This window comes from Corythoichthys intestinalis, chromosome 11 (assembly GCF_030265065.1).
Source record: "Corythoichthys intestinalis isolate RoL2023-P3 chromosome 11, ASM3026506v1, whole genome shotgun sequence".
Taxonomy (NCBI): domain Eukaryota; kingdom Metazoa; phylum Chordata; class Actinopteri; order Syngnathiformes; family Syngnathidae; genus Corythoichthys; species Corythoichthys intestinalis.
The window spans coordinates 25,759,456-25,774,946 of NC_080405.1; the positions used below are offsets into that span (position 1 = coordinate 25,759,456).

General features: G+C 37.6%; 1 protein-coding gene across 5 annotated transcripts in view; it reads left to right on the top strand.

The window, feature by feature from the left end:
* The window catches only part of LOC130923691 (mitogen-activated protein kinase kinase kinase kinase 4-like), a 53,669-nt gene that overhangs the window by 7,658 nt on the left and 30,520 nt on the right, over positions 1-15,491 (top strand). For 4 of the 5 annotated variants that reach the window (XM_057849585.1, XM_057849588.1, XM_057849589.1 and 1 more), the window contains exons 3-11: positions 4,503-4,559; positions 10,336-10,461; positions 10,566-10,676; positions 11,571-11,661; positions 11,749-11,879; positions 12,320-12,374; positions 12,477-12,555; positions 13,256-13,428; positions 13,775-13,847. In XM_057849585.1, the coding sequence (XP_057705568.1) occupies positions 4,503-4,559; positions 10,336-10,461; positions 10,566-10,676; positions 11,571-11,661; positions 11,749-11,879; positions 12,320-12,374; positions 12,477-12,555; positions 13,256-13,428; positions 13,775-13,847 (896 nt within the window). Of the gene's footprint in view, positions 1-4,502; positions 4,560-9,655; positions 9,676-10,335; positions 10,462-10,565; positions 10,677-11,570; positions 11,662-11,748; positions 11,880-12,319; positions 12,375-12,476; positions 12,556-13,255; positions 13,429-13,774; positions 13,848-15,491 lie in introns of all 5 variants that reach the window. The other variant, XM_057849586.1, reaches the window with a different exon arrangement.

A 15,491-nucleotide genomic window follows, 5' to 3' on the forward strand; every position in this document is an offset into this window, starting at 1 on the left:
GATGGCATAAGCAGTTCTTAACATGTTGTTTAAGATAGTAATGTAGCTATATCTTCACTCCCTTGCATTTTTATCATTACTGCTTAACAAAGCTAACTGTAACCTACTGTAAATGCATGTGGTGTTTACAAAGCATCTCTCGGCTCAAAGATCACCCTTCTTGTAAAGATGTCATCGGTCTTCAGATGTACATTTGATCAATTTTTTTTCAAGATATTTACAAACTTTGCATGTATTGTTCATGAAGCACTTGAACATGCTCAGCTGTGATGAAAGTAGTAGGGCTGACAAAAAATATGAATCCGAAGATGAGTTTACAGATGTTCTGTTAATTATTTTGCAACCTGGATTGGAATATGTTTTTACTCTTTGTAATTTTGTTATGTGTATACTAATATCATCTTTTCAGACCAAAAAATCCATATAATTACAATGAGCAGTTTAATGAAAACTTGCAGACTACAGTATATCAGGGGCAACAAGTCATTTGTAAGGTGTCCCACTAAAGAGAAATTGTACAAAAAAGTTACAAAAACAGAGAATAAAATCACAATCAACAACAAACTGTATTAAATAAGTCAGGTTTAGAAACACTAAAAAATCCAGCATGTGACTGTGACATTAGTTTCGCATGCATACAAGAAAGACTCAACTCTCACTATGGTAATCGAAACAGTCACACTATTACCGTACTAACTTGTTTTGTCTCGGATCTGAAAGCAGAAAGGATCTTTCACTACACACTTTGAACAACAAACTAATGCTACCATTGTTACTAGAAAAATATGGTCTTATTTATATGTAGATGACTGGGTATCATGGTATCTTAGGTCGACATCTTGGATTTTTGGGCCGTCTTGAGCATATATAGCTAACGGTATTTCATATAATTACGGTGATTGAAATGGACTATTATATTTTCAACTTCATGTTTTTTAATTATGGTTTGATCAGTTTTAACCCTGCCCTAATAATAATACCTTTTTGTTTATATACACGTAGTGCTTTTCAAGGAACCCAAATAGACTTCTTACTTTTTGATTTACCATCAAACACACTGACCTTGTTCCCCTCTGACCTATTTATTCAGACTCTTTTTCATTTCTGCTTTAACCCCAACCTCACAACATTTATGTTGAACATCACATGGTAGAACTGTTGGAAAAATGGGACAAAGAACCTTTTTATCAAAGTCTGAAAGTCTTCTTAGAAAAATGTTACCTAACAGAAATACTGTAACTGGAATTCTATTTCAGGCCACTCTTGATGGGCTGCGTGTTTGGACTTTTATAATTTGAGAAAGAGTAATTGTCTAAGCTTATCATTTTCAAGAGTAAAATAACAAGACAAATTGTTACAAATTTAAACACTCTTCACACTGTTTAGGTAGATTGTGTCTCTTTTCAGTCATCGCCTTGTCATGGTTTTCTCTCAACTCATGCATGCATGCATGCAAACACTTACACACAGAGGGCGTTTCCCTGTTTGTAAAAGGAACTTCCCTTCCGTGTGAGGGACAGCATTTCTGTTACTCTATGTGTGTGTGTGTGTGTGTGTGTGTGTGTACACAGAGTATGTGCGTGAGATTTTGTCAGTGTGCTTATACAGTTGTGTTTAGATGTAAAAAATTGTCTCTCTTCACAAAGTGTACCAGTGACCACTGTTGAATACCCTTGTTGGTTGATCAATAATAATTAACACTCAAAAAAAGAAATAAAAATGTGAATGTGTGTTGATTTTTTTTTTTTTTATCAGTCAAGGGTCACTTGTACTAGGTGTTACTCATTGTGCTGCTCTAACAGCTGATGTGTTTGACATTATTGTGAAACACCGCACATGTAAAAAGCCAAGCTGTACTCTTAATGCAATCCTTAAACATGAATCACTCACACTTCCTTAAATCTTTTTGGTTTCCAAATCTTAACTTCCTCTCTTTTGTGACTGAACTGTAAAAGCGGACTGTTAGGAACATCTTCCAATTAAAGATTTGTTTGTACGGGGCACAAAAGAAAGAAAGATTCAGTGGAGCCATGGGAGAGCGCAAGGCAGGATAAAGGAAGGAAGACAGAGGTGAAAGGCAGAAAGTCTGAGCACACGGGAGGAAGGAAGAGGTAGAGAGCATGATGAAAACTAGAGAAGAGGAAAGCAGCTAATGACCTGCGTGTGTTGCTTGCAGGGTTGTCACCGCGTTACTTGGTTAACATGTTTCATCCCAACGTCCAATATTCACAGGCGATGCCTATATTTCTTTTGTTTTACAATATAAAATCTAAAGGTACATCTATCAGGGTCATTTTTATAAATTATGGGAGCTTAGTGGTCAGTTGATCATAAAAAATGTAATGACCTTGTCCGCTCATCGTGTCTAGAGTCAATTATCCACTATAGCCCACTAGCATTTGGTCACAGACATTCGTGGTCATTAATATGAGCACATATGTGAACTTGTTTGGATATTACTATACTTTCGGACCCCAACATAATGTTTACAATCGTACCATCCACCACTTTTTGCTATGTTAACGTGTGAACAGTGGAATTAGCATAAACATTTTTAGGGATGTCCCTGATCCGATCACATGATTGGAAATCAGGCCAATCGGGCCATTTTTCAGAGGATCGAATCGGCTGAAAAGGATTGAGTTTATTTAATTCCCGCAACACTCCCGGAAAAAGCGGAAGAAGAAGTACTGTAAAACGTACAGTACAGTTCTTTTATTCCAGTATCTGATCGGTATTAGCAAATTTTCAAAATCTGGTAGGTGACTCGGGTGCAAAAATATGCAATTGCTACATCCCTAGACATTTCATATAGACACTTTGTGGTAATTTTTTATGGCGGCTAGAGGGCTTCATTACTCTGCCTTACTTGTGAGTGAACTAAGTCAGATGACACCTTTCACAATAAGAGTATGTCATAAGTCCCATGTGATAAATTAAAACTGTTCAGACCAATCGGATACTCAGATCTCGATTCCCCGTGTCAAGCAGCTGAACAGGACAGCTTAGGGAAAAAAATATGCATAAAACACCTTTTTAGTGAATGCGCACATTTAGCTCACATTTAACCATTTCCAGCATTTAAATTGAATTGATGCAAACAAGAAAAAAGAAAGACTTAGAAACCTGATATAAATGTTATAATAACGTTTCAAATTTGGCCATTTGCTGTCTGTGTTATGAATGTCTATATTGTATGTAATTAAAATATGTATGAATATATTATCGTAACCTTTTCGCTGGCACAATATTTATGGAGTACTCTCACACTGTGTGTGTGTGTGCATCAGGGACAAGATTTGTGTTGAGCTGTGTATGTGCATATGTGTTTGATTCATCCAGCATTTCCACAAATGTGTAGCATAAGTCTGTTTGAGATGTATTGGTCAGTGGCAGAAAGTTCTTGTGCTCATTAATTCTGGTTGAGAGCTGCATGTGTGTGTGCATGTCAGTTATGCATGCTCTTAATAAGTAGAACGTTCCACATTCATAACTTAGGGTGGCAACACTGTTAATAGACACAACTGAAAAAGAAAAGACAGGAAGGCCATTTCCTTATTTATCACAGTCATGCTCATATGCCAAAATTCTGTGCAATTATGGAAATAATGTCTAGGATAGAATGAATAAGGGTTAGAAGGCTTGACAGCAGCTCTCACATCTATTTTATTAATACATGCTGTTCCTTGAGAACAATATCAGCTATCTGTCATAAGTGTCTCTTTAATGGCTACTGGTTCAGGACACTGTCAATAAATTAACACTGAGCCAGTCTAATACTATAATGTACCAGATAGCACATATACTGTAAGTACAGATGTTGTTTAGATTAAACAGTTTATTTTAGATAACGCTGCAGTTCTTCACAGTTCCTCCTCATGACGACCTACTGAAATAATACATTTTTGCCCATCCGACTCCCCATTAAAAAAATAGAAGTGAAACCCATGATTATATATAAAGTTATGCTGTAGTAACCATTATTGTTTTTATCATATGCTGCCCCTCAAAATACAACATGCGCCTAGAGCACTGTAAGAAGTTTCATTTTGAATACAAAAATGTTATCTCAGCAAAGCTTTGCATATTCAGTTTATGTAGATACTTATGGTTCATGTTCATAGTAAAATTTCCAAGTATATCAAAATCTGTCACAGGAAACTGGAAGAAACCTTTCATCACGGCCTTATGAAAAGCGAGCGAGTTAAGCAGTATAAACAAACACCAAAGCTACCCTCTGTTGATAAATGTAATGATCTCAAAATCTTCCTTCGTACAATATGTTAGGATTGGGAATTATCTTTCAATTCAGCAAAATTACAATTTGCAGTTGTTTAAAAATATTAGACTATTAGAGATTAATCACTGTTACATTACAGCATGTATTATGGGAAATTCTGCCAGCTAAACTAACTATTGCTAATATACTGTAGTTGATGGACAATAAATGTTATTGTTCAAATATACCAATATGAATCTCATCCTTCCATGTATCTCAACAGGGTCGTCATGTCAAAACCGGCCAAATGGCAGCGATCAAAGTCATGGAAGTCACAGAGGTAAAAGAAAAAAATCCTAATGTTTTATTTCTCAGCTACTTCACTTTCTCGTAAGAAAGTGTTTCATGTTTTGTACCTTCACTGTGTAATTCAGAGATTGGAGTGTGAATTTTGGCTACAACCTTCCAATGTGTTCTCCTTATTTCTTGTTCGCTTTTTTGAAGGCCAGGGTTGTCAAACGTGTATGTTAGTTGCAAGACCCAATGTGGATGGGTCACAGAAAAAAGTAGGGTTTTTACAGTCATGAAAAACCTGGAAGAGTTATGGAATTTTATATATATATATATATATATATATATATATATATATATATACTGTGTATATGTATAATAGGGCTGTCAAAATTATCGCGTTAACGCGCGGCAATTAATTTTTTTAATTAATCATGTTAAAATATTTGACGCAATTAACGCACATGTCCCGCACTGTCCCATGTCAGACAGTATTCTGCCTTTTGGTAAATTTTCAGCAAGGTTTTTTGTGCTGTCTAACAGCGAACTCTTGTGGTCGCTTTGCGACATGGTTTATTGCTTTCTTGCCAGTTCAATATGGCTGCATGACGTCTCGGGCTGACGCCTACGTTGTAATGTTGTGCTTATATGACCCTTGGACAAGATTTGTCCGTAAGTATGGTTGTTGTAAAGAATGTACATATTATGTTAGTAAGCGAAATGTTATATTTTTTGTATGAGATGCTTTTTGTTTATGTTTAGTGAACCTGTATAGCGTGCTAAGCTAACGTTGTTGCTAATGCAATGCTTGTGTACTTTTTTTTTGTAGTTTCACTACGGTCTAAAGAGGACAATGGTTTGAGGCCATTTTATTAATAAATCAGATGAAAAAGGAAGAAGTCTGATTATTAAGGCGTCGAATGTTAGTACAAGTTATAGACATTTTATATCAAAACCCCTCTTAATGTTTTCGTTTTAATAAAATTTGTAAATTTTTCAATCAAAAAATAAACTAGTAGCCCGCCATTGTTGATGTCAATAATTACACAATGCTCATGGGTGCTGAAGCCTATAAAATCAGTCGCACCCAAGCGCCAGCAGAGGGCAGCAAAACTCCACAAAACACAATTAACAAGTGGGCATTTCACTATACTGTCATTTAAATCTGTCTGACCGGGACATGTGCGTTAATTGCGTCAAATATTTTAACGTGATTAATTAAAAAAATGAATTACCGCCCGTTAACGGGTTAATTTTGACAGCCCTAATATATGTGTATACATATATATACAGTGGTACCTCGACATACGATCGCTTCGACACACGATCTTTTCGACATCCGACGTAAAATTTGACGCGCCATTTGTTTCTACATCCGACGACATGCTCGAAATACGACGACATGACAGCAACGCAAACGAACTCACGGCGGATTTTCTTGTGTGAGAAATCAACACAGGTTTCCAAAAAGTTGGTACAGTTGGTGAAACAAGGAAAAAAGTGATGCTTACCTTTGAAATGAAGATGCAAATTATAGAAAAATATGAGTGTGGGGTGCGCATCCGTGAGCTGGCTCAACAATACAGCTCCAGGGTCCTCTTCCGATCACCGTTCGCAAGTCTTTATAAGTTAAGGTGACAATTATTATTGTGGTAACATCGCCAAAGAAATCGCCAGCTTCGTCACGTTTTTATAATTTATTTAAGAACTTATTCAACACAAAACGCCCATTGCCCTCTGCAGTTGACTGTGCTCTCAAGAAAACGAAAGTATTATCTCTACCGCACTGACCTATCTCACTGTGACGTCAGCCCCGCGGTGCATTCAGGTACAGCAAAAACTGTCCGCCACATTAGAATCCAATTTGTTACATTATTAACGGAATCATTTTTATTTTATTATTGTTATTATTATTAATATTATTAATATCATTATTATATTATTCTGATTTTTATTCATAACTTATTTATTTTGCTATGTTTAATTGCCATTTATAATAATTGCACCAGCAGTATTTATTATGGATTTAGTGTAGGTTTTTGGGCTGTGGAACGAATTAATGGAATTTTAATGTATTCCTATGGGAAAATCCTGCTCGACATACGACCATTTCGACTTACAAACAAGGTCTAGGAACGAATTAACTTCGTATGTAGAGGTACCACTGTATATACTGTATACACACACATTTACACGGTGGGGCAAATAAGTATTAGTCAACCACTAATTGTGGAAGTTCTTCCACTTGAAAATATTAGAGAGGCCTGTAATTGTCAACATGGGTAAACCTCAACCATGAGAGACAGAATGTGTAAAAAAAAAATAAACAGAAAATCACATTGTTTGATTTTTAAATAATTTATTTGCAAATCATGGTGGAAAATAAGTATTTGGTCTATACCAAAAGTTCATCTCAATACTTTGTTATATACCCTTTGTTGGCAATAACGGAGGCCAAACGTTTTCTGTAACTCTTCACAAGCTTTTCACACACTCTTGCTGGTATTTTGGCCCATTCCTCCATGCAGATCTCCTCAAGAGCAAAGATGTTTTGGTGCTGTCGTTGGGCAACACGGACTTTCAACTCCCTCCTCACCTCGCGGCGTCAAAATGATAATAAAAACGGGGAGCAAAAATCCCAGAACCACACGGGGGGACCTAGTGAATGACCTACAGAGAGCTGGGACCACAGTAACAAAGGCTACTATCAGTAACACAATGCGCCGCCAGGGACTCAAATCCTGCACTGCCAGACGTGTCCCCCTGCTGAAGCCAGTACACGTCCAGGCCCGGCTGCGGTTTGCTAGAGAGCATTTGGATGATCCAGAAGAGGACTGGGAGAATCTGTTATGGTCAAATGAAACCAAAATAGAACTTTTTGGAAGAAACACAGGTTCTGGTGTTGGGAGGAAAAAGAATACTGAATTGCACCATACCCGCTGTGAAGCATGGGGGTGGAAACATCATGCTTTGGAGCTGTTTTTCTGCAAAGGGACCAGGACGACTGATCTGTGTAAAGGAAAGAATGAATGGGGCCATGTATCGAGAGATTTTGAGTGAAAATCTCCTTCCATCAGCAAGGGCATTGAAGATGAGACGTGGCTGGGTCTTTCAGTATGACAATGATCCCAAACACACAGCCAGGGCAACAAAGGAGTGGCTTCGTAAGAAGCATTTCAAGGTCCTGGAGTGGCCTTGTCAGTCTCCAGGTCTCAACCCCATAGAAAATCTGCGGAGGGAGTTGAAAGTCCGTATTGCCCAACGGCAGCCTGAAAACATCACTGCTCTCGAGGACATCTGCATGGAGGAATGGGCCAAAATACCAGCAACTGTGTGTGAAAAGCTTGTGAAGAGTAACAGAAAACGTTTCGCCTCCGTTATTGCCAACAAAGGGTACATAAGAAAGTATTGAGATGAACTTTTGGTATTGACCAAATACTTATTTTCCACCATGATTTGCAAATAAATTATTTAAAAATCAAACAATGTGAATTTCTGGGTTGTTTTTCCACATTCTGTCTCTCATGGTTGAGGTTTAACCATGTTGATAATTACAGGCCTCGCTAATATTTTCAAGTGGGAGAACTTGCACAATTAGTGGTTGACTAAATACTTATTTGCCCCACTGTATATATATACATATATATATACTCTAAAGGTTAACAGAAAGTTCTACTAACATTGAGTTTGTGTAACGTGTAACTTTTGAGTAACTATAACGCAGACATCTTGATTAACTTCAACTATTCGTCCATTTAACTTAAAAGCACAACTTTAGCAAAATTTAATATGATCAAGTAAAAAAAATTAAGTAAATCAATGTTTTTTTCAATTGCTTCAACATTATAGCACCTATTTATGACACTATAAGAAAATAGTTTGGTGAGTGATGATACAAAAGCACCTCATTTGAAGGAAAATATTATCCACAGGGGTTTTATGCACATTTCTTATTAGTGGCAGACTTCTCAGATTATCTAACTTGTAATAGGGACGCTTTGAGCAAATTTTGTTGGGGCCTCATGCTGCAGTCCGCAGACAGGCCCTTCTCGCTAATGACGCTTTACTTTTTTATTTAAAAGTCTTTCACTGTATTTCATAAGCATGTTTAACTTAATTGAAATCAAATATGAACAAGTAGTAGGTAATATTCATTCATTCATTTTCCATGCCGCTTTTTTCTCACGAGGGTCGCGGAGGTGCTGGAGCCTATCCCAGCTACCTATGGGCAGTAGGCAGGGGACACCCTAAACTGGTTAGTAGGTAATATTTTAAATTTATATAAAAATAAACATTTTTTTAAGTTAATAAATTTATAAATTTAATTTCTGGTAGCTTATCAGGGTTTACAGAGTGTAAGGTGACCAATTAAATTTGACAGAAACTCAGCTGCCAGGCAGCCTCAATGGCCAGGTGCCAAGTTATTTTGGTCTCATTTCCCCGCTATTCAAGGTGTGCTGCCATGGTGGTGTCATGCATCACTACCCTCAGCCCAATCTTTCCTAAACCCCTCTTTTTTTCCCCCACCTGAATCAATTTTAGTCTGAACATTTGCCAGTCACACAACAACACACAACAACTGGCTGCAACACTGTTGTCATTGCAACATCCTTTTTTGGGGAGCAAGTACTTTAAGGGAATTTTTGGCCAGAAATTTTAAGTGGCCATATTTTCACTGCGGGGCCATTTACATGGTGATTTCATACAAGCATTTAAACTTGTAAAGAACGGTAAGTGCACAAGAAATATGAGAGAAAATTAAACATAGCAGGAAAAACCGTGAATAAAACTGCAAAATAAAACGTAAGGGCACAAGAAAAAAACGCCATTGATTCGAGTGGGTGGGTGTGTTGTCTCCGGGCTGAGGAGGTTGTTAAGGAAGTGCATCATTGTCTGTCTCCTTGTAAAACTGCACTGCCCAGTAGGGCCTGGCGTGAATACTACATCGTTTTCGCGCGGAATTGCGACACAGTTTCGAATGGAGACGGAGCCATGTAACTGCAAACGTGAAACGTGTCGTCTTCTCGGAGTGTCACCATGTAAACGGCCCCTGCGTCTCTAGATTTCAGTATAGATGACACTTTATCGTTGCTGTAGCTGTTCCAACTAGAGACACTCTGATATTGTGTGCTTGTCATCTTACAGCTGCATATTGGGACAAACAGGTGAGGAAAAACTAATTGACTGAAGTTGACAAACAAGCAAGGTTTGTTATTAATAGCATGTAGGAGCTGGATTTTTACCCCAAATCCCTGGTTTCACTTACCCTTGAAATTTTTGAAATTAATTTCTTGAAATTATTTTAAGAATTGCATGATTACGTTACACAATTGTCATCCTTAGAGGATGTATGACAAGGTCTAATTAGTTTTTGGTGAAATCCGCAGTAATGAGAGCCATTGAAAGAATTTAGTACCTAATTTAGGAATGTGATTTAAATCCCTGCCAAACTAAATTGGTGCTTAGTCTTGTTACTTTGACAAGCCAAAATTGTAAATACACAACATTAAACAATTGAAATAGTGAACACTATATCAACTGGCTACATTTTTGTTGATGTTAATGTTTTGTGTAAAGCACAGTTACTGTATATCTGGGTCAAAAAAGCATCGCAATACTCATTAGCCTTCTTCTGTTTCAACACAAACTTCCAAACAAATATAGGCATCGAGCAAACGCAAGTAGGATGCATTGCGTTTGAGATACGGGTGAAAGTTTAACTTCTAACTCCAGTCTTACTTGTTGTGTAAATAAACTTGACTAAACTAAAAGAGACTTGACTTCCTGTAAAGGCACTTAACCAAATCCTTGTCTCTTGACTATAGGAGGAAGAAGAGGAAATAAAGCTGGAGATCAACATGTTAAAGAGTTATTCCCACCATAGAAACATTGCTACCTATTATGGAGCTTTTGTTAAGAAAAGTCCTGCTGGACAGGACCATCAGCTCTGGGTTAGTTCCTTCACAGTCTTTTACATATTCCTATCAACAAGTACTGTAGGTCTGTCTATATTCTTATTTTTAATTCCCCCCCCCCCTTTTTCACGTCTATGTAGCTGGTGATGGAGTACTGTGGAGCTGGCTCGGTGACAGACTTGGTAAAAAAAACAAAGGGTAACTGTCTGAAAGAGGACTGGATTGCATACATCTGCCGAGAGGTGCTCAGGGTAAAGTCACACAAATACACCAGGCGAACACATGAGCAAATAATATTAGATTTTTTTTTTTTTCCAGAAATGTGTTGTGCATTCTGACGGATCAGTGAGACCGATGTCATGTCAGTCATACTTTGTATCCCACTTAACACTTTCATTGATTTCAAACAGCGGGCACATCAGGACTTGGGAATACATTCTCTTCACACATCTGAAACAGAGTGCATCACATTACAGTACTTGAATGTTAACACATAAAGTTCATAGTTGGGACTCTTGTGGGTGCATCCTAGAAAGTCTAAACTGACGCTGATGCTTCTTGATGTCTCTGGAAAACATCCCCTCTCATGTTTTCCCACTGTGACTTCAACAGTGTAAAGGATTTGTTTGTTGTTTTTTCAATGTTATGGTTATCATCATAAGGGAATGTGAGGTCCTGAGAACCACTTTCTCATTAAATTTTGGAGCATTCTGAGAAATTATACTGCATGAAGGACAAAGAGCTCTGGAGTCTTGCCAGTGTTTTTTGTTCTGCTGTCGTCAGCCATGCTGTCTTCATATTGTTTCAACATCATAACACGCACAACCACATAGACACTCAGCACTGCGGGATGAAGTCATTGTCACAATTAGGACTCACTTCCTCTGTTTATTTAACCCCTTTTTGAAGAAGTGAGAGCTCCCCCCTCAACATACATACACACACGCTTAAAAATTGTGCTATTCATTATTATCCTGTTCTACCGCTCTCCACCACTTAAACTAATAGTCTCTGGTATTTTTTCCTGAAGGGGAAAAGCATCTCAACAAGCTTGAAAAACTGTTCCCCTATTCAGCAAATGTTTATGACCTCATTTGTCATCTGACTATGTGCATGTGTGTTTTTTGTGCATGTTTGTCCTTCAGGGTCTTTCCCATCTCCATTCCCATCATGTGATTCACAGGGACATTAAGGGACAGAATGTTTTGCTTACAGAGAATGCCGAAGTAAAACTTGGTATGACACATGGACACATGAAAATCACTGCAAGCATAACAATGCAAGCCTTACACCTTATTGTTGGTTATCTTTTGTGTGTTTTAGTGGATTTTGGGGTTTCCGCGCAATTAGACAAGACGATTGGTCGACGAAATACCTTCATAGGAACTCCCTATTGGATGGCACCAGAGGTCATTGCATGTGATGAGAATCCAGAAGCCACATATGACTACAGGGTATGGAAAAAAATCTTAATTTCTGAAGAGGTTCTTTTGGGGAAGCAGTTTAAAAACACCTTGTCATTTGGGCCTGTCTGAGCTGATTTACAGATATTTTTAGCTGAAACTTGTCATCTTAAAAGGGGTGGGAGTAATGGTATGTCACACAAACACGATCGGGGTGGAAGGTGTTCACCAAGGGCCCTTTTAACAGCAATTATCTGGCATAACACCTAAAGCCACTTTGACACCATCTGGACTACGGGTCAACCGTTGAACAAAAAAAATAAAAGGCCTCCATTCATCACGAGTTGTATCACAAGTAATGGTAATTAAAGGGTTAGGAATTTCAAATACTTTTTATCATTTTCTGCTTACGTACAATCATGTAATGTGGTGATGTGTTCATCAATAAGTTTTTGTTTGCATCCATGTTAAACTTTTTTCTTTCTTGTCAGAGTGACCTCTGGTCTTTAGGCATCACTGCTTTAGAGATGGCAGAAGGAGCCCCTCGTAAGACATTTACATCATGTTCCTTAGTTTTTATACTGTATTTTCCCCACTCAGGATTCATTTGTGACTTTTTTTCTTTGTACCCCATGAATGTGTGTGTAGCTCTGTGTGACATGCATCCTATGAGAGCTCTGTTTCTTATTCCACGCAACCCTCCACCAAGGCTTAAATCTAAAAAATGGTGAGTTTGAACATGCATACACACACTAGAATGTGGCACTTAAGTGGATTGATTCTACTTCCTCCCAATCTTGACCCAAATTTTACTGCACACAATAAATAACTATCAATTTGAGACATGTTTGTGAGAATGTTATCTCTTCAATAAGCATGTGTTCCCTTTTGAACACAGTAGTCAAAAAAAGTCATTCTCAACTGAGTTCATAGCTTGCGTCCGACTCTTACGTCATCTCATTCACTCTTTGCATAATTAATGTACCCATCAAATTTGAACTGGTGGTAGAACCCTGCTGTCCTTCATTCACTATTCATGTCATAAGAAACACATTCGTAGCAGTCCCAGCCTTCAATAGCTTGAACAGTCTTAGATGGGTATTGAGTTCTCTCTCCTGTCTGGTTTCTTTGCAACTCAAGGTATATGTATTTTTTTTTCCCAATGACCTTACTTGGTGAGATTTTAGACAATGCATCTCAAGTGTTTTCAGCTGTCGTGCATACATTGGAAATACTGCTTCAACCATAGCTGGAACATGAATTGGCAATTTTTAAAGGGATTTTTAGTTAGCTATTCTTACTAATTACAGGTAAGTTTAAGTTCTCTGACAAATTATAATTCATGAAATGCATGCATTTGTAGCAAACTATTTTTACATTTTACATTTTTTAACGTATGTTTTGCTTCTTTTCTTCATCTCTTACAGGTCCAAGCGCTTTCTGTCATTTATTGATACCTGTCTAGTCAAGAACCACCTCCACCGACCCACAACGGACGTCCTGCTGAGGCATGCCTTTATAAGAGATTTGACTAATGAAAGACAAGTTCGCATCATGCTCAAAGATCACCTTGACAGAACCAGAAAGAAAAAGGAGAAAGGTAACAACCCTTTTTTTAAACATGTAATGATTTCTTATTATTATTATTTACTTTAACTTTACACGGCACTCATTTACTGATTGGCGGGCATTCATAGCAAGTCATCCAGTTGAAATGACTTAAATGTCTATTGTCATCAATGTCATGAAATGGTTAAATACTGTGAAATTAAACAACTCTAGACTGTTACTTAGGGTTGTATTTCTGTATTTATTATTTTTAAGTAACGTATTTTCGGACTATAAGTCGCACCTGAGTATAAGTCGCACCAGCCCAAAAATGCGCAATGAAGAATATGAATGAATAATTAACCTAATTTTAGTATATTGTTTTTCTCGCCTCTTAGATGGCCCAGAGTACGAGTACAGTGGAAGTGAAGAGGAAGAAGATGAGATCACAGAGGAGGAAGGAGAGCCAAGGTAAATTTGACAAGAGTAACAAAAATAAGAGGCACAATACATATTACGCAGCAGGATACAAGTTTACTCAATATTAGGTAAACAAGGTATTTATTAGAGTTGTCCGATAAAGAATTTTTAACAGATATCCCAATATTGTCTGACTCGAAAAATTCGATACTGATATCAAACTGATACCGATACATGCGGTCGTGTACGTAACATATTATAGGCGGGGGGAAAGTGGGCCGAAACGAGCCGGATCGGCGTTCCGCCACGAACTACGGAGGCGGAACGCCGTTCCGGCATACGGTGTTTTGATCACAAAAATATGAGGGCAACTGTCAAAACCCCATGTTTAAAAAAAAAAAAAAAAAAGCCTGCCACGCTGGCACACTCGTATCTCCAATAAGAACAATCTCCTAACGTCAGATTTACATACACAAGTGTTAACAGCAAGCCTAATAAAGAGCTTGTGTAGCGTCATCCGTTTCTACTGTTATTTATAATTCATTTATTGTACGTAGTTCTTCCCAGCATCTCTCTGTATTTGACAAGTTGCGTCGCCCTGCACACACAGTGCACATGCACTGCAGGGCACGCAGAAAAAAACAAAAAACTGGACTCTGCTGTCCGTTCAGTTGGCTGACATACTGACATGTGATCAGCATGGATAGTAAGCTGTGATTGGTTCAAATGCACCTTTTTTTGGGAACAACAAATAGAGGGGGAAAAAAGCTTGTTGAATTAAAGGGGCAATGCAATGGAAGATTGATAAGATCTTTAAGAGAATGGAAAAAGAGTTGATGAGGTTTATTTTATTTTATTTGGTGGTTAAGAACATCTTCCATGTTAATGTGCAATTTGAACTTATTTTTGTTCATTTATGTAAGGCTACTTATTTATTTCCTTATGCCGGTAATTAAAAAAAGTCAATGCTTGCTTTGTCTTCAAAATATATTCAATTTCACTATGCATAATGTAAGTCATTTGTACTTTTTTTTTTTTAATTATGTTACATATCTTTATTATTTAGAAAAAAAAATGTTTATATTATCTTCAATTTTAAAGTACATCCTATGTTCTTGAATACCGTAATTTCACGAATATAAGGTGCACCCATATATAACGCGCACCCCAAAGTTACTTGTAAAATCTAGGGAAAATTATTGTGTCCGTGTATAACGCGCACCCTAATTTTACCACCAATTAATAGAAGAATACAAGAAAACTGAGCTCGTGTACAGATACAGAAATGTCATTTTACTGACTGTTGAAACACAGCACAAGCATAGCACATTGGTAGTTCAAAACATTACCGTAAACAGACAATATGCACGGTAATAATATGATTTGACAACTTCTCCAACTTACCGAAATCCAGGAGAAAACAAAACATGTGACTTTTCTTTTGAAAGCTGCTGTATAACTTGATCTTTTCATCATGATGAATAAATGTTTCTTCCATGGATTGATACGGTAAAATAAAAGTAAGGACCGAAGTCAGAAATCGGAACGAGCTCATCGCTACTGTAACAAGAGGAACTATTGTTATTTGGGTTTGAGTTTCCCGAGGGACAGAAATAGTTGACGGACACAGGAAGTCTGTGTTGTGTTACGTTTGTTATGGTCCGAGTTGCCGAGTTGCAATAAACGTTGACTCCA